General features: G+C 64.2%; 2 protein-coding genes and 1 pseudogene across 7 annotated transcripts; all 3 read left to right on the top strand.

The window, feature by feature from the left end:
• The first annotated feature begins 221 nt into the window (after window positions 1-221).
• On the top strand, window positions 222-10,739 carry DMPK (DM1 protein kinase). Of its 6 annotated transcripts, none has more exons than XM_086690141.1 (15): window positions 222-565; window positions 2,801-2,892; window positions 3,194-3,277; window positions 3,367-3,462; window positions 4,014-4,162; window positions 4,527-4,620; window positions 4,911-5,117; window positions 5,202-5,450; window positions 6,172-6,257; window positions 7,807-7,918; window positions 8,572-8,747; window positions 8,843-8,940; window positions 9,104-9,150; window positions 9,448-9,533; window positions 9,872-10,739. In XM_086690141.1, the coding sequence occupies exons 1-15, from the start codon at window positions 406-408 to the stop codon at window positions 10,029-10,031; spliced, it is 1,896 nt and encodes a 631-aa protein (XP_086546267.1). In that variant the 5' UTR covers window positions 222-405; the 3' UTR covers window positions 10,032-10,739. The 6 variants fall into 6 exon arrangements, with proteins under 6 accessions (XP_086546267.1, XP_086546268.1, XP_086546264.1 ...); XM_086690142.1 differs by having other exon boundaries at window positions 223-565; window positions 9,444-9,533; XM_086690138.1 differs by having other exon boundaries at window positions 223-565; window positions 5,202-5,465.
• Window positions 10,396-11,520, top strand: LOC147573672 (uncharacterized; annotated as a pseudogene).
• A 62-nt stretch (window positions 11,521-11,582) lies between these two features.
• SIX5 (SIX homeobox 5) lies at window positions 11,583-15,681 on the top strand. The gene is made up of 3 exons (XM_086690135.1): window positions 11,583-12,437; window positions 13,401-14,230; window positions 14,374-15,681. The coding sequence occupies exons 1-3, from the start codon at window positions 11,641-11,643 to the stop codon at window positions 14,982-14,984; spliced, it is 2,238 nt and encodes a 745-aa protein (XP_086546261.1). The 5' UTR covers window positions 11,583-11,640; the 3' UTR covers window positions 14,985-15,681.
• Window positions 15,682-16,394: the final 713 nt, after the last annotated feature.

Here is a 16,394-nt window from a genome sequence, read left to right as displayed (position 1 = left end):
CCCTCGGAATGGAATGGGAGGGCTCATCTTTGGCATCTGCCACACCTGTAGCTTCCTCTGTGCTCCGCCTTTTTTTGGGGGGGTGCATGGTGGGAGAGTTGAAATTCTTCACCCCCCCCCATCTCACTCCGAAGTGTTCTGAGGGGCCCCGGGAGGAGGGAGTTGGGGGGCCTGGCTCATGAGGGGTTAAGGCTGGGAGGCGGGAGGGGGCCGAACCGAGGGGTGGGGAGAAGGGGAGGAGGCCTCAGCAGCAGAGAGAAGTGGCCAGAGAGGCCCAGGGGACAGCCAGGGACAGGCAGACATGCAGCCAGAGCCCCGAGGCCTGGACAGGGGCTGCCAGGCCCCGTGACGGGAGGACCCCGAGCCCCCGGCCCGGGGAGGGGGCCATGGTGCTGCCTGCCCGACATGTCAGCCGAAGTGCGGCTGAGGCGGCTCGAGCAGCTGGTGCTGGACCCCGGCTTCCTGGGGCTGGAGCCCCTGCTCGACCTTCTCCTGGGCGTCCACCAGGAGCTGGGCGCCTCCGACCTGGCCCAGGACAAGTATGTGGCCGACTTCTTGCAGTGGGGTGAGTGCCCGCCTGCATGGACGCCCCCGGATTGGGGGGCGGTGGGGGCAGGGCAGAGGCAGGAGATGGGGCTGGGCACGGGGGGCTGGTGGTTGGGGGCAGGATGGACGTGGGAGAGCCTCCCATTCAGGAGCCCGGAACTCAGTGCCAGGTCCCAGGGTGACATGCCCCTTCCCCCGTGCCACCCTGGCAGGGCAGGCTGGGGTCAGCAGAGGCCAGGACAGCCAGGACTCACAACCAGGACTTGGGAGGCTGGGCTGGGCACAGCTTCCCGTGGTCCCTCTGTACCCCCTCCACAAAGTCTAGGCCTAAGGACATGCCGGGAGCCCCGTATTTTAGGGCGCCCCCACTGAAACGGGCCCCATGGCCTTCCACCCTGGTTTCCCAGAGCGCAGGGGCAGGCAGAAAGGACAGCACGGGGCAGCTGCCAGGGGCGCGGCCAACGGGCAGGTGTTTGGCTCCAGCCTCTCCAGCTGCCCCGACAGGTGCCCAGGCACTGGGAGGGTGCGGTGACTCAGGCGGGCCCCGGGGGAGAGCCAGCTCTGAGACAGGCGCCGCTCAGCGCCCTTCACCCACTGGATGGAGGAGGAACAACTTAAGGTTCTTCTGGGTGTACCCCCCCAGCCCTGTTTCACTGTGGTCTGCATGGGGAGCCCTGACTCCCCTCTAACTACCCCCCTCCCATCACTCATTCTCCTAGCTCATGACCTCCGACCTCCCGGCTCTCCCACAAAGTCCCTTCTTGCCAGGTCTTTCCCTGGAGACAGGTCTGGAGGGAAGATGTGCCTGCCTCAGCTTCTGGCCTTGTCTGCCCGGCCCTTCCTCCACCCCAGGGCCCAGGCTCCTTGGGTTTTCTGTCTCTCTGACACCCTGCCACTTGGTCCCCACACTGGGTTGCCCCTCCAGCGGCCTGCTCTTGGTCCGTGGGCTCCGTGTGTCTCTCTTTGCCTTCTCCCTCTTGCTCCTTTCTTGTGACCATCTCCTTCTGACCCGGGCCCCACTCCTGTCCCTCCCATTTCACAGATAGGAAGGTGGAGACCAAAGGCCAGACCGCTCAGCCCCTGTGGGAACTTTCTCTCCGCCTCCTCCAACCCTTAGTACCTCTGTCAGCCCTGATTTCGCAGAGCGTGAAGTGGGGCTAGCAGGGTAAACTGAGCCCTGAGCTGGGGGCAGGGGTCTGGCTCTCCCGTAAGGAGCGCTCCTTTTGTGGCCTGAGCAGCATCCTGCGGCCCCTCCCCTGCCGGGCCGCCCGGGCGGGGGAGGGGGCCTGGGTTCCTGCTGCCTTAAAAGGGCTCAACGTCTTGGCTCTCTCCTCCCTCCCCCGTTCTGGGCCCTGGCTGGTTCTTCCCTGCCTGCGGCCCACTCTCCCCGAACCTCATGGGGGGCTCCTCTCTCCCTTCCGTAACGCACTCCGTCTCCCCTTATTCCCACTTGCACACGTCCCTCTCTCTGTCCTGCCTCTCAAGTCCCCAGCGTCTGCTACTTCCCGCCCTCCCTCTCCATGTCCCAGTCTCCCCCTCCCAACCTGCCCCCTTTAACTCCTAGCTGTGGGGCCTTGGGACGACCGCTTCACCCGCCTGGGCCCTGACTCCCCACCTGTAAGTGAGGGGTACCGAAGAAGCCCTCTTTGTGGAGTTGAGGGCAAAGAGAATACACTAGAGCCTGGGATTTGGGGGTCCACGCTGGCTTTGTGTTTCTTGTTCCTTCTCCCAGCCCCAGCCCCAAATCCAGTGTCTCCCAAAGTGTGGTCCAAAGCCACCTGCATCATAAACCTGGAGGTACTGGATTAAACCGAATGTTCCAGAGACAGACTGAGAATGCTGGGGTGGGCCTGTTGGGCACTCCCTCCACCAGCCGGAGTGGGGGTGGGGCCTGAAGCTCAGGGGGCCCTAAGGCCTGGGTCTCCTATCTTCCCCGTCGGTCCTGCAGAGCCCGCGCTCTCCACCTGCAGCCACTAGGGCCCTCCGGCCCAATGGCCTTCCCAAAAAGGGGTTCCCAGGCATCCCACCTTTTTCTGTAGGAGGGCAGTTTGGGGTGTCCCCAACCCTCACAGTGTTTTGGTGGGGAAGCCCTTGGGAGACTGACAGTCCTAGGAGAGAGAGAGAAGAGAGAACAAGGGACAGAGGAGACCGAGGATGGAGAGAGGGGGAGACTGAGGGGCAGAGGGTGGGACTTCCTCCTATCTGGGGTGTCAGTCCCAGTTAGCCTCGGTTCTCACCTCCCCTCGCCCCCCAGTGGAGCCCATCGCCGAGAGGCTTAAGGAGGCCCGACTGCAGAGGGATGACTTCGAGATTCTGAAGGTGATCGGACGCGGGGCGTTCAGCGAGGTGAGCCGTGAGCTGTCACTGCAGCTCGGCGGAGCGGGAGACGCGACTGCTCACGCAGTGGGCGGGACACAGGGGTTCGGGGCGGGTCCTTAGAAATTGATGAATGACTGAGTTTAGAAAAACTACACCAGAGGGGCGGGGGGGCGGGACTTTGGGTCGATGGGCGTGGCGTTGGCGGTGGGGCGGGGCCACGACTGGGTTGTATCGGGGGTGGAGTCCGATCCGAGCGAGCCCGGGTGTTTCCGCCCCCTCCCCCCCCCCCGCGCCACCTCAGCCCCAGTCACCCCGTTTCGGCCTTCAGGTGGCGGTGGTGAAGATGAAGCAGACGGGCCAGGTGTACGCCATGAAGATCATGAATAAATGGGACATGCTGAAGAGAGGCGAGGTGAGGGCCGGGGCTGGACGTGCGGGACGCGAGGATTACCCACCCCAACTCCCGCCCGGCCCGCTTCAGCGCCCGCGGGTGCCCCGCAGGTGTCGTGCTTCCGCGAGGAGAGGGATGTGTTGGTGAACGGGGACCGGCGCTGGATCACGGAGCTGCACTTCGCTTTCCAGGACGAGAACTACCTGGTGAGCCCCGGGCCGGGGCGACTGGAGAGCTGGACCCCGACCCCGAGGCTGGCAGTTAACGAGACGGGGTCAGGCAGAGGAAGTGCTAGGCTTGGGGAGCTGCCCTTGGGTGTGGTAGGAAGTGGTCTTCCTTGCCCGGGATGAGAGATGTCACTTACGGCTCTTTTCCCGGGCGGATTCTAGTGGACTCTGCAAAAGATGCCGCCGTCGGGGGTGGGGGTGGGGCGGGGATCTCTCACCGGGACTGGGATAGCTCTCTAGTCGATGTGGGGGCCACTGGGCAGGGGGTATCTGGGCACGGGGGGGGGCGGTTCTCTGAGTTCTCTTTTTCCCTCCTTCTGTCCGGTGACATCCTGGGGGAAATTAGGGTTTTTTTTGGGGGGGGGAGTGTCTCTGATTTGGCCTCGGAGATCTCTTGGGCTCTCTTGGGGCTGGGGCTGCGGGGTCTCTCCCCAGGGATGGGGCATCTGTGGGAGTCTTTGTCCCGGGCTATCGGCGATCGGTGCCGAGGGGTGCTACTGACCCCCCCCCCATGACACGCCCCCTGCTAGTACCTGGTCATGGAGTACTACGTGGGCGGGGACCTGCTAACGCTGCTGAGCAAGTTTGGGGAGCGGATCCCAGCCGAAATGGCGCGCTTCTACCTGGCCGAGATTGTCATGGCCATAGACTCAGTGCACCGGCTGGGCTATGTACACAGGTGGGCGCAGCAGGGGCTGAGGGGCGGGGGGCTGAGGGCGGGGCCCAGAGAGGGAAAGCAAAGTTGCACCTGGGCACGGTACCGCAAAGGTGGGGACCCAGAGGGGGCGGGCCCTGCAGAGGGACCTCCTTGGTGGGGGCCACTGGGGACAGGGCCAGAGGAGTGGGGTTCAGAATTGCAGAGTCCCCTAAGGGGTGGAAGCCGAGGAAATGGGTTCTGAGGGGGTAGGGAGTGGGGGGGCCCGGAGCTGGAGAGCATGGTCCCTAAGAGGGTGGGACCCGAGGCCGCGCTGCCTGGAGGGGTGGAACCTGCCGAGATGGATGGAGGGAGGCTCACATCCACCCCCACCCTTCCGTTTGCCCAGGGACATCAAACCCGACAACATCCTGCTGGACCGCTGTGGCCACATCCGCTTGGCCGACTTCGGGTCCTGCCTCAAGTTGAGGGCGGACGGAACGGTGCGTGGGGCGCCGCTTCGGGCACTGCGGCCACCAATGAGGAGTGGGGACAGGTGGGGGGACAGAAGCGCAGAGTGTGGGGGCGGGGCTGAGGCGCCCAGGTAGAGGTGGGGGCCCGACCAGATTTAGAGGGGTTACAGGGAGGGGACCCACGCCTAAGTGTGTGAGCCGCTCCCGGTTAGAACAGAAAAGGGGAGGGACTAAAGCACTCGGGGCGTGGTTAGGAGGAGGGGAGGAGCCAGAGCTGGGAGGGGCGGGGCCGAGCCCAGCTCTGGACCTTTTTGGCTCAGGTGCGGTCGCTGGTGGCAGTGGGCACCCCGGACTACTTGTCCCCTGAGATCCTGCAGGCTGTGGGCGGCGGGCCCGGGCTGGGAAGCTATGGGCCCGAGTGTGACTGGTGGGCACTGGGAGTGTTCGCCTATGAAATGTTCTACGGGCAGACGCCCTTCTACGCCGACTCCACGGCTGAGACCTACGGCAAGATCGTGCACTACAAGGTGAGCACGGCCAGAGGAACCCCTGATCTCCCTTGGCACGTAACGCCAGGCCAGCATCCCCTGCCCTCCCTCTCCCTCGTGCAGGAGCACCTGTCTCTACCGCTTGCCGACGCAGGGGTCCCTGAGGAGGCCCGAGACCTCATCCAGCGGCTGCTGTGTCCTCCTGAGACGCGGCTGGGCCGGGACGGAGCAGGTGATTTCCAGAATCATCCTTTTTTCTTTGGCCTTGACTGGGACAGTCTCCGAGACAGCGTGCCCCCATTTACACCGGATTTCGAGGGTGCCACTGACACGTGCAACTTCGATGTGGTGGAAGACGGGCTCACTGCCATGGTGAGCGGGGGCGGGGTAGGTACCTGCGACCCCTGCTGGGCAGAGGGTATTCCCCCCACCCACGCCCCACCCCCATCCCTCATCCAGAGAGCTGGGGTTAGAATAGTACCCATCTCCTGGGGTCTTGAAATCATTCCTCCCCCAGAGCGCCTGCTCTGTGCCCACCCAGCGCCGGGAACCCAGCGGTGATCTGGATTCGCAGTCCAGTGGGGAACATAGACTTGTCCCCAGACAGTGATGCCCCAGAGGGAGAGTTCAGGGGTGAGACAAGGGAGGGGGGGTGTGGGGAGGGGGGCGCGGGCTCCCCACCCAGCCTGGAAAGTTTTGGAGGGCTTCCTGGAGGAGGAAGCCTCGGCTATCTGAGCCGAGACCTGGAAGGGTAAGAAGTGAGGCAGGAAAACACCGTAGAGGAATCTCTCCTAGGCCATCTCTCTCTCCACTGTTGTACAAGCCACCCCAGTGCTGGGCACTGCTGGGGACCCACAGGGACCAGGCCAGCCCCGGTCCACGTGTAGTCGGGAGAAGTATAGAATGACGCTGTGGAGAGCGCCCTGAGGGAAGCAGCCGGATACAATGAAAGAAGATGAGGGAGGGACCACTTTAGACGAGGCCCCAAGCTGGGGTGGGGTGGGGAGCTGGCATTTAAGCCTAGACTGGGAAGGGGTGAGGCACCAGCCCTGAGGAGCACAGGTCACTCCACATCTGGATTTCTCTGGTACAGGAGACGCTGTCCGACATGCGGGAAGGCATGCCCCTGGGGGTCCACCTGCCATTTGTGGGCTACTCCTACTCCTGCATGGCCCTCAGGTAAGCTCTGTTCAGGGGCTCCCAGTAGGGTTGCAGGATCAGGCTCAGAAGCGTAGCGTCTTGGGACCAAGGACTGTTAGGAGTCCGGAGTTGTAGGACCTTACAATGTCAGACCGTAAGTACTGTGAAGTTTTAGATTCCCTTGCAAAACCTCGGAGCCACAGACTTGGCCTTCCAGAATCTTCCAGGCATCCACTTTTAGATTGCTAGTCCAGTCACGGGACCTCAGAATCTTAGAAAATAAGAAGCATAGAATTTTAAAATCAGTCTTAAAGGAATACAAACTTTTTTGAATCGCTCATATAACCATAAAGCTACTTCTTTATTTGTTTATTTTTATTTTTTTTAACGTTTATTTATTTTTGAGACAGAGAGAGACACAGCATGAACGGGGGAGGGGCAGAGAGAGAGGGAGACACAGAATCGGAAGCAGGCTCCAGACTCTGAGCCATCAGCCCAGAGCCCAACACGGGGCTCGAACTCGCAGACCGCGAGATCGTGACCTGAGCTGAAGTCGGACGCCCAACCGACTGAGCCACCCAGGCGCCCCTTGTTTGTTTATTTAAAGGAGGCTCCACACCCAATGTGGGGCTTGAACTCACCACCCCTGAGATCAAGCGTCAGACGCTCTACTGACTGAGCCAGCCCGGCGCCCCTAACCATAAAGCCTTTTAAAAACATTAATTATACAAACAATACATCGTTTGTCACTGGTAAATTAGAAAATTTTGGCAAGGGAAAGGAGCTCCCTGGCTCACACATGCGCACACACAAACTGGACAACTGTGAGAACATGCTGTGATCCAATCTAGTCTTTTGCCGAACAATGTATCAAAATGTCCCTTCTTGTCCTGAACGAAGGCCAAACATGAGCCACTGTGCGGTACTCTCCTTTCTGGGGGTGGGGACAGGACTCCGTTAACCCGTCTTCTCTGTTATAACCCAGACTGGATGGACAGCTGCAGCGTGGTCTCGGGGGGTGCCCAGGATCCTGGGGTCCTTGAGACCTGTTTCCAGAGAGGGAGTGCTGGGTGCGAGGGGCCATCCACTTTTATTGCAATTTCATATTCCTGGGGAGGAGGGGTCTCCCTCCAGCAGCTGGGGATGGCAGGGGGCGGGGTGCAGAGAACTAGAATCAGTCCTGGGATCCCACACCCAGTCTTAACACTGTATCTTTGGAGGTGGCCAGAGCTGGGTGGGGTCCCCCTCATTGTCCTGAAGTCCTAAGGAGAGGGGTCTGCAAAGGTCACGTGGACGGGGAGATGAGTGACCCCGCATATGGGTGTCTCGACCCAAGGTTCCCACAGAAGGTGCAGAGAGGCCAGCTCCCAGGGGCCTGAGGCCATGTGAAGGGCCGGCCTTTACTAACAAGAAGGGGACCCGTCCCAGTCCCATCAACCTGTCCCGCCCCCTCCTCACTCCAGGGGCCCTTCAGGGCCTGGCTGTCCCACGCCCACAGAAGAGGGAGTCCTGGCTCTAAACCCAGGGGGGTGGATAACCTCTTGAGGGGGCCTGGCTCTCCCTCCCCTCGCCCTCTTCCTCTCCCCAGGGACGAGGAGGTCCCAGGCCCCACGGCCATGGAACTGGAGGCCGAACCATTGCCTGAGCCACCTGTGCGGGCGCCCAGCCCAGAGCCCACGGTGCCGCCACCAGAGGAAACAGTGAGTCTCTGGAGGAGAAGGTCGGTCAGGGAGAATCCGAGAAAGGCAGGGGCTTCCGGGGTCTTGTGTGCTGCGGGCCTGAAGCCCTCTGGGAGTTGGCTTGATAGAAAGAGAGAATGCAAAGTAGAGACAAAGTTACTTCAGTCAGAAATCATCCCTCTGAAGAAATAAAGGCCTTTGTGTGTGGGAGGAGGGGGCCGGCCCTTGGTCAGCAGACAGAACCTCAAGGCAAAGGTTTATTCTTGAACCGGAAAGGAGGGTAGTTAGGCTGAATTGTTCCCGGAAGAGGGGGCTGGAGAATGAGGGGAGGGGAGACAGAGACAAACCAAACAGGGCCTTTTGGTGAGGCAGGCCTTCTCCTGAGGACGCCCGGGGACTGGAGAAGAGGGGAGGGCCATGGTCAAGTTGGGTAAGAGTTGTAGGAATAGCCCTTTGGTTCCTGTGTGGAAGGTGGGTGGGAAGGGCCCAGACTGGAGGCCGGAGACCAAGGCAGGGGCTGGGGTTAGTTAGGGAAGGAGGAGACTTGGGTCACTGCAGGAGCTGTGGGGATTCCGGAAAGATCTAGAGGACAAGGGAAGATCCCAGCCTAGAACCGGTGCCCAAGTCTTGGGCGCTGCAGGAGCGGGCAGCCCTAAGCCAGGTCCCGCACGCAGGCCGAAGCGGCAGCTCCGGAGGCCGTTCCCGCGGCGGCGGCGGCGGCGGCGGTGGCGGCGGAGGCCCAGGTGACGCTGCGGGAGCTCCAGGAGTCCCTGGAGGAGGAGGTGCTTACACGGCAGAGCCTGAGCCGGGAGCTGGAGGCCATCCGCACAGCCAACCAGAGCTTTGCCAGGTCGGAGTCGGGGCGCCGGGGCTGGTCGCTACCGTCGGCAGCCCGTCTCGCCCAGGTCCGGTCCGGAAGGGCTCACGGTCTTTCCCTCCCCGCAGTCAGCTCCGTGAGGCCGAGGCCCGGAACCGAGACCTGGAGGCGCGCGTCCGGCAGCTGCAGGAGCGGATGGAGCTGCTGCAGGCCGGGGGAGACGCAGGCGAGTCCCCCATCCGTCCCCTTTCCCGAGGGCGACGGGGGGAGGTGGGCCCGCGGCGTGTGTGGACACCTGGGGGAGGGCGAGGGGCCCAGGCTGGGGCACGCCGCGCCACCGCCCTCCTCCGTCCCTCCACGCGCCCTACGCCTCTCTCTTCTCCTTCCAGCTGTCACGGGGGTCCCCAGTCCCCGGGCCACGGATGCACCTTCCCATGTAAGACCCCTCTTTTTCCCCTGTATCAAGCCTGCTGGCCCCTCTGCAACCCCGGCCCCGTCTCCCCGTCCGGGTTTAGGGATCACCCTATCTCTTTGGGGTTCCAGACGGCAGACACCCTCCACTCAGCCCCACGTCTACCAGACAGCCCTCGGTCCGGGCCTCTAACCAGATCCCATCTAGGATCTCCCTAGATTCCCTCCCCGACTCCGTTCGCTGTCTCTCGCCTCCTGCCCGAGGGCGGCCGGGCCGGGCTGGGCTCCGATCGGGTCACCTGTCCCTTCTCTCTCCAGCTAGATGGCCCCCCGGCCGTGGCTCTGGGCCAATGCCCGCTGGTGGGGCCAGGCCCCATGCACCGCCGCCACCTGCTGCTCCCTGCCAGGGTACGTCCGGCTGCTCACGCCCGCCCGCCGCCGCGCCCCCTCCTCGCACCAAGCACCCCAAGCCTCCTCTGCTTAGCTGCGCCTCTGTCGAGCGGGGCCGCCGCGGGGAGGGAGGATGCGCGGGCAGCCAATCAGCTCAGGCCGCTAGGAAGCAGCCAGTGGCGAGTTCGGACGAGACTTGAAGCTTGCCCGCGGACCAACCGCAACTGCCCGCGGGGGCGGGGCGGGGCGGGACGAGAGAGGATTGTGAACCCACCTATAGGCGTGGGCGTGGCGAGTCCCAGGAGCCAATCGGGGGGCCGTGCCGCCAAGACCTGATCACGCCCTCTTGTCCGCAGGTCCCTAAGCCTGACCTATCGGAGGCGCGTTCCCTGCTCCTGTTCGCCGTTGCTCTGGCTGCTGCCGCCGCCTTGGGCTGCACTGGGTTGGTGGCCTGCGCCCACCATCTCGCCCCGGTCTGGCGCCACCCGGGAGCCGCCTTCGCCCCCTGAACCCTAGGACCCCAAGCTGGAGGGTTGGGTGACCTGGGCACGGCGCAGAAGCCATTCCTACCGCCTCCCCGTTCACACCGCCTCCCAGCGTGGGTCTCCGCCCGAGCTCCAGCCCTGTGATCCGGGCCCGCCCCCTGGCGGCCGGGGAGGGAGGAGCAGGGGGCTCCAGGGAGGCTTGTAACCGGGAATGCTGCAGTTGCTGCTGGGGAGAATCGCAGACCAACCACCTACTAACTCCGGCCTGGCTGAGGCCCCGCCGTGGATGGGCAAACTGCGATCTAGAGGAGACAGCAGGGCCAGGGCTCGGCCATCAGTTTTTCACCCTCCACGCGCCCCCCGCCTATCGGCCCGCAGACCACAAATCCCTGTGCATGAGGCCCTACTATTCCGGGAATGTTCTCTTCCCGCGGCGAACGTCTAGTGCGAGCCCCGCCCGCCTTCTCGAGAACCTTTTGCTTTCGCCAGCCCCGCTTTTTCGGGGACTCGCGCGCCCTCCTCACGTACGTAGCTCTCGGGGCCACAGCAGGCTCCGCCCGCCTCGGCAGTTTGGGTATTTATTGACCTGTCCTCCGACCCGCCAAGTTCCAGGACCCCAGCACCCTAATCCACGTTTTGGATGCACTGAGACCCCGACATTCCTCAGTATTTATTGTCTCTCCACACCTAGGACCCCACCCCCGATCCTCGCGAATAAAAGGCCCTCCCGTCTGCCCAACGCTCTGGACTCCGCGGTGTCCGCTCTCTTTGCGTTGCGGGAACGAGGCTGCTCAGTGGGCCAATTGGAAGGCGAGTGGAGGCGCCCAATGGCCTGGCAAGAAGCTACAGGGCCGCCAAGCAGACGAATCCGGGCTGGGGGTGGGGATGGGGACGCTGAAAGGCGTGGCTTCGGCATCCGGCCAATAGGAGGTGGCTAGCGAGCCGCCCGGAGGCACCGCCCCTTGCCCAGCTGTGGCCCAGCTGTGCCACCCGCAGGCCGGCAAGAAGGGGGTTGGGCCGGCTGCGCGCGCGCGCGGCCATCCTCCTACTACTGCGCTTGCGCGGGCCACGCGCCTCGGTCCCAGCGACTAGCTCAAGAAAAGTTGCTGCAAACTTTCTAACCCGTTTCCCCCGCCCCTTCTCCCTGCCGGACCCGCCCCCCTGCGGAGCCGGGAATTCCGAGGGGCGGAGCGCGGGCCGAGATGGGGCATGGGGGGGCCTTCAGAGGACTCTGGAGACGGAGGCGTGCAGAAGCTTAGTCTCGGGGCGGAGGTGGCTTCGCGCCCTTAGCCTTCCCGGACGGCCCGTTACCTTCTCCGTTGTCCCGATGGGGAAACTGAGGCCCTCAGCCTGAGGCACACGCGGGGGGAGGAAAAAGCGCGGCCTGAGGCGGAGGGAAAACAAAAGGAGAATCACGGACAGACGGGGAGGGGGGCGGGCACACACACAGACACTGGGACAGAGACCCTAGTGGAGAGCTGGGCCTGGCACTGCTGGGGGAGACGCGGGGTCGGCGGGGGGTGGAAGATCGGGAAGCGCGAAGGGGAGGGCGGAGGGGGGGGGGAACGGGCGGGGGAGGGGGCTGGGGAAAGCCCGAGGGAGGAGGAGAAGGAGGGAGGAACTTCCCAAAGTTGCAAAACATGGCTACCTTGCCTGCGGAGCCGAGCGCGGGGCCGGCGGCTGGGGGGGAGGCGGTGGCGGCGGCGGCGACCGAAGAAGAGGAGGAGGAAGCGCGCCAGCTCCTGCAGACTTTGCAGGCGGCCGAGGGTGAGGCGGCGGCCGCAGCCGGGGCCGGGGCGGGCGAAGCGGCGGCGGGAGCGGAGGGCCCGGGATCCCCGGGCGTCCCCGGGTCGCCCCCCGAGGCCGCTGCCGAGCCGCCCACGGGCCTCCGCTTCTCGCCCGAGCAGGTGGCGTGCGTTTGCGAGGCGCTGCTACAGGCGGGCCACGCCGGCCGCTTGAGCCGCTTCCTGGGCGCACTGCCCCCGGCCGAGCGCCTACGTGGCAGCGATCCGGTGCTGCGCGCTCGGGCCCTGGTGGCCTTCCAGCGAGGCGAGTACGCCGAGCTCTACCGGCTGCTCGAGAGCCGCCCCTTCCCCGCCGCCCACCACGCCTTTCTGCAGGACCTCTACCTGCGCGCGCGCTACCACGAGGCCGAGCGAGCCCGCGGCCGCGCGCTGGGCGCAGTGGACAAGTACCGTCTGCGCAAGAAGTTCCCGCTGCCCAAGACCATATGGGACGGCGAGGAGACCGTCTACTGCTTCAAGGAGCGCTCCCGCGCCGCGCTTAAGGCCTGCTATCGCGGCAACCGCTACCCTACGCCGGACGAGAAGCGCCGCCTGGCCACGCTCACCGGCCTCTCGCTCACGCAGGTCAGCAACTGGTTCAAGAACCGGCGACAGCGCGATCGGACCGGGGGCGGCGGCGCGCCCTGCAAGAGGTGAGGGGACCCGGGCGGCGCAAGTCCCGCTTTCCCGGGGACGTGCTACCTACCAACCCCCTCTCCCCCATACCCGCGCCGAGCTCCTGGGGACACCTCCTGCACACACTTTCAGGCGCTCCCCGCCCCCCAGCGCAGGGAATACGTGTGGACGGAACTGGCACACGCCCGGGGCCCTCTCCCCGACCTCACTTCTGTCGCGTAGGCTGGGAGACCTCTTCCCTCTGCTCCATTCGGAGCTCCATCCCGAATCCCATCCATGTTCTTGGCCAGGGGGAGGCAGTGAAGAAAACGGGGGGACTGCGGAAAGGGGGGCGGGCCTTTGTCCATCCATCCCGCGTGGGGGCATCTTTCACGCCCGCGGGCTGCCGGGCCTTTCCCTGACCGAGGCTCTTCCTCACCACCCCCCCCACCCCCCTGTGTGCCCAAACAGCGTGGTCCGTCGTCTGTCTTTGTTGTGAAACGTGAACCTTCCCCAGCTCCGGTTTCCCTGTAACCCAAGCCCTTCCCCTCCCACCCCTCGCGCCGGCCTCTCTCCCTTCTCTGACGCCCCGGGGGTGGGGGGAAGGCACCGGGAACTGAGCGGGCGGCTGCCTCTCCACTCTCCGAAGACGCTGGGCTGTTTGCAGCCTGACCCAGCCAGGGGACTTCGGGCAGCCCAGTGCTCAGCCTCTGGGGCCCCGAGGCCAAGGGGCTGGGAGAGGAGGGCCTCCTCCCTCCGATGTGGCCAGCTTCGGCTCTTATGAAGAGGTATCAGTGCTGGACTTGGAAACGCTCTGTCTCAGGGGGCCTTGGGTGGTCTGACTGAGGAGGTTTTATAACCTCCTGAAATTGGCCAGAGAAGTTTGGGCCGGGGAAAGGTGGGGAGGCAGTGGTGGGCCTGTGCTCCTGCAGGGCTGCTTGCTGGCCGATGCGGAAGCTCAGGCATGGAGGACCACAACTCACGATCCTTTCTCTGGCCAGCGAGTCTGACGGGAACCCCACGACTGAGGACGAGTCCAGCCGCAGTCCCGAGGACCTGGACAGGGGCGTGGCTCCAGCGGCATCTGAGGCCCCTGCCCAGGGCTCCATATTTCTGGCGGGGGCCGCCCCTCCAGCACCGTGCCCTGCCTCCTCTTCCATCCTGGTGAATGGGAGCTTCCTGGCTGCAGGCAGCTCCCCAGCTGTGCTCCTCAATGGGAGCCCCGTCATCATCAACAGCCTGGCCCTGGGGGAGGCCTCCAGCCTGGGCCCCCTGCTGCTCACGGGGGGCAGTGGCGCTCCTCCACCACCACCACCACCACCACCACCGCCCCCGCAGCCCAGTCCCCAGGGGGCCAGTGAGGGCAAGACCTCCCTGGTCCTGGACCCTCAGACCGGGGAGGTTCGACTAGAGGAGGCTCAGCCCGAGGCCCCGGAGACCAAGGAGGCCCAGGGGGCTGCTTCGGTGCCGGCCGGAGAAGAGGCTCCGGGGCCTCTGCCCCAAGTGGTGCCCGGCCCCCCGCCGGCCGCCACCTTTCCTCTGCCCCCGGGACCGGTGCCTTCTGTAGCTGCTCCCCAAGTGGTGCCGCTTTCCCCACCCCCTGGGTACCCCGCAGGCCTGGGCCCCACCTCCCCGCTGTTGAACTTGCCCCAGGTGGTACCCACCTCACAGGTGGTGACGCTGCCCCAGGCTGTGGGGCCACTGCAACTGTTAGCCGCCGGGCCGGGCAGTCCTGTGAAGGTGGCGGCTGCCGCGGGCCCTACCAACGTGCACCTGATAAACTCCGGCGTGGGCGTGACCGCCCTGCAGCTGCCCTCGGCTGCGGCCCCAGGTACCTCCTGCCTGGCTGGGGCCTGGGTGACGGCTGGGCTGGCCGAGAGTGCTGTCGGTGGGCTTCTGGGAGGTGGGGCAGCCTGTCCCTGGCGGTGTGTCCCAGAACCCTCCCGACGCCTGGCCCACCTCTCGTCCCCACAGGAAACTTTCTCCTGGCCAACCCCGTGTCTGGCAGCCCCATCGTGACAGGCGTGGCCGTGCAACAGGGCAAGATCATCCTCACCGCCACCTTCCCCACAAGCATGCTGGTCTCCCAGGTCCTGCCACCTGCCCCCAGCCTGGCCCTGCCCCTGAAGCCAGACGCAGCCATCTCGGTGCCCGAGGGAGCCCTCCCAGTGGCGCCCAGCCCTGCCCTCCCGGAGGTCCACGCCCTCGGCCCGCTCTCTGCACATCAGCCGCCACCCGCCCCTGCCGCCACCACTGCCGCCAGCCTGCCCTTCCCTGCGGACTCCTCCGGCCTCCTGCCGGGCTTCCCGGCGCCCCCGCCGGAAGGGCTCATGCTGTCGCCTGCAGCTATGCCCATCTGGCCGGCAGGCCTGGAACTGAGCGCAGGCACAGAAGGGCTGCTAGAAGCAGAGAAGGGGCTGGGGACGCAGGCCCCCCACACCGTGCTGAGGCTGCCGGACCCTGACCCTGAAGGACTGCTCCTGGGGTCCACGGCGGGGGGCGAAGTTGATGAGGGGCTGGAAGCCGAGACCAAGGTTCTGACCCAGCTACAGTCGGTGCCTGTGGAAGACCCCCTGGAACTGTGACCCGGCCGGGCCTCATCGCCTCTCCTGACAATGGTGCTCAAGGTCCAGGACAGCTCCAGACGAGGGGATCGCTCGGACATGACCGCTGGGAGCTGAAGATCCCACACACTACGTATCCCTGGGCCCCTTAAACTCTCCAAGCCCTGGAGGTGCCAGGGGGCTCCCCACTGTCTGCTCCTGCCCAGGGACACCGTCCTCTGGATTGGAGGCCTCCTCTGTTACAGCCCTCTCCTTGCTCTGTGTCCCCAGTATATGGGGAGATTTGGGGGTCCTGACTCTGGGGCTGTGCCCCCCTCAACCCAGTACTAGCTGTGAGCAGAAAGTCCTGCCACGTGGCTGGATTTCCAGCCCCCTTGAGCCTTCTCCCTATCACTCCCTAAAACACTATTAATAGCTCCACTGACATCCAGCGTTCCCAGAACCACTTGGAGGGTGGAGGACAGGCAGTCTGCGCCCCAGACCACCAGCCCCTCCCAGCTGGGCCCTTCCTGCTGAAAAGGGAGGCAGGTGCGGGGAGGCCTGGGTGAGGCTCCTCCAGGACTAGAGGCCGCCTGATCACGTCCAGCCCCAGACCAAAGATCCCCTCACCCCTGGGGCAACCCTGACCCCTGTGTCTAGTTTGTATCATAAATCTTTATTTTTCTAGGACATGTTATGCCTCCGTTTCAATCAAAATAAAGTTAACAGACAACTAGAACCTCCAGGGGTGTGGGTTCCCTTCTAAATTACTTGCTCAAAGGAAAAGCTGAACTCTAAAAAGCCCCACCTGAGCTTCTGGCTTTCTCACTGTTGCTCCCTGGTGGGGGGGCCCGGGGTGGGAGTTTAGCTCCGTGGTGCCGCTTGGGAAGGTGTGGGCAGGGTGTTTCTCAAACTGCAGGCCTCGGGGCCTCTAGATCCTGCAGAAGGAGCACCTCCCACCCAGCGTTGAGGAAGCCAGGGGGCCAAAGGAGCCTCCCTTGTCTTTCTTGCTGGTAACAAGGGTTCCACTTACTTTATTTTGTGGAGAACAATAAATAGTCTATAAATAGAACAGGGGAGGGAGGTGTGGGGTGAGGCAAGAATGAATGGGGTTGAAACCATTGGATTCTGGGGTGGGCAAAGGAAGGGCAGGGCGAAACCCTCCGTGTAGACTTTACCTTACTGCATTTCATTCAGGGCTTCGTCCCACCCTGCAGCTCCCAGGATATACTGGCTAGAAAGGGGGTGAGGGAAGGGCAGTGGACTGCGGGCAGGCACAGTTCAGGCCGCCCTAGTACAAGGAGGCAAACTCATAAAGCATCAGGGTCAATAAATACGTCCCCTCCCAGCCGCACAGGAACTGGCCAAGGGACCTGCTCGAGGAGGGTTGAGGCCCAGAAGGGGACAACCTCTTTGTCCTGGCTCCTCATTGCAAACCATCCATAGCTGCAG

The sequence above is a fragment of the Puma concolor genome, chromosome E2, assembly GCF_028749965.1.
Source record: "Puma concolor isolate L17-30 chromosome E2, mPumCon1.1.hap2, whole genome shotgun sequence".
Lineage (NCBI taxonomy): Eukaryota > Metazoa > Chordata > Mammalia > Carnivora > Felidae > Puma > Puma concolor.
This window is presented reverse-complemented; position numbering and strand designations above follow the sequence as displayed.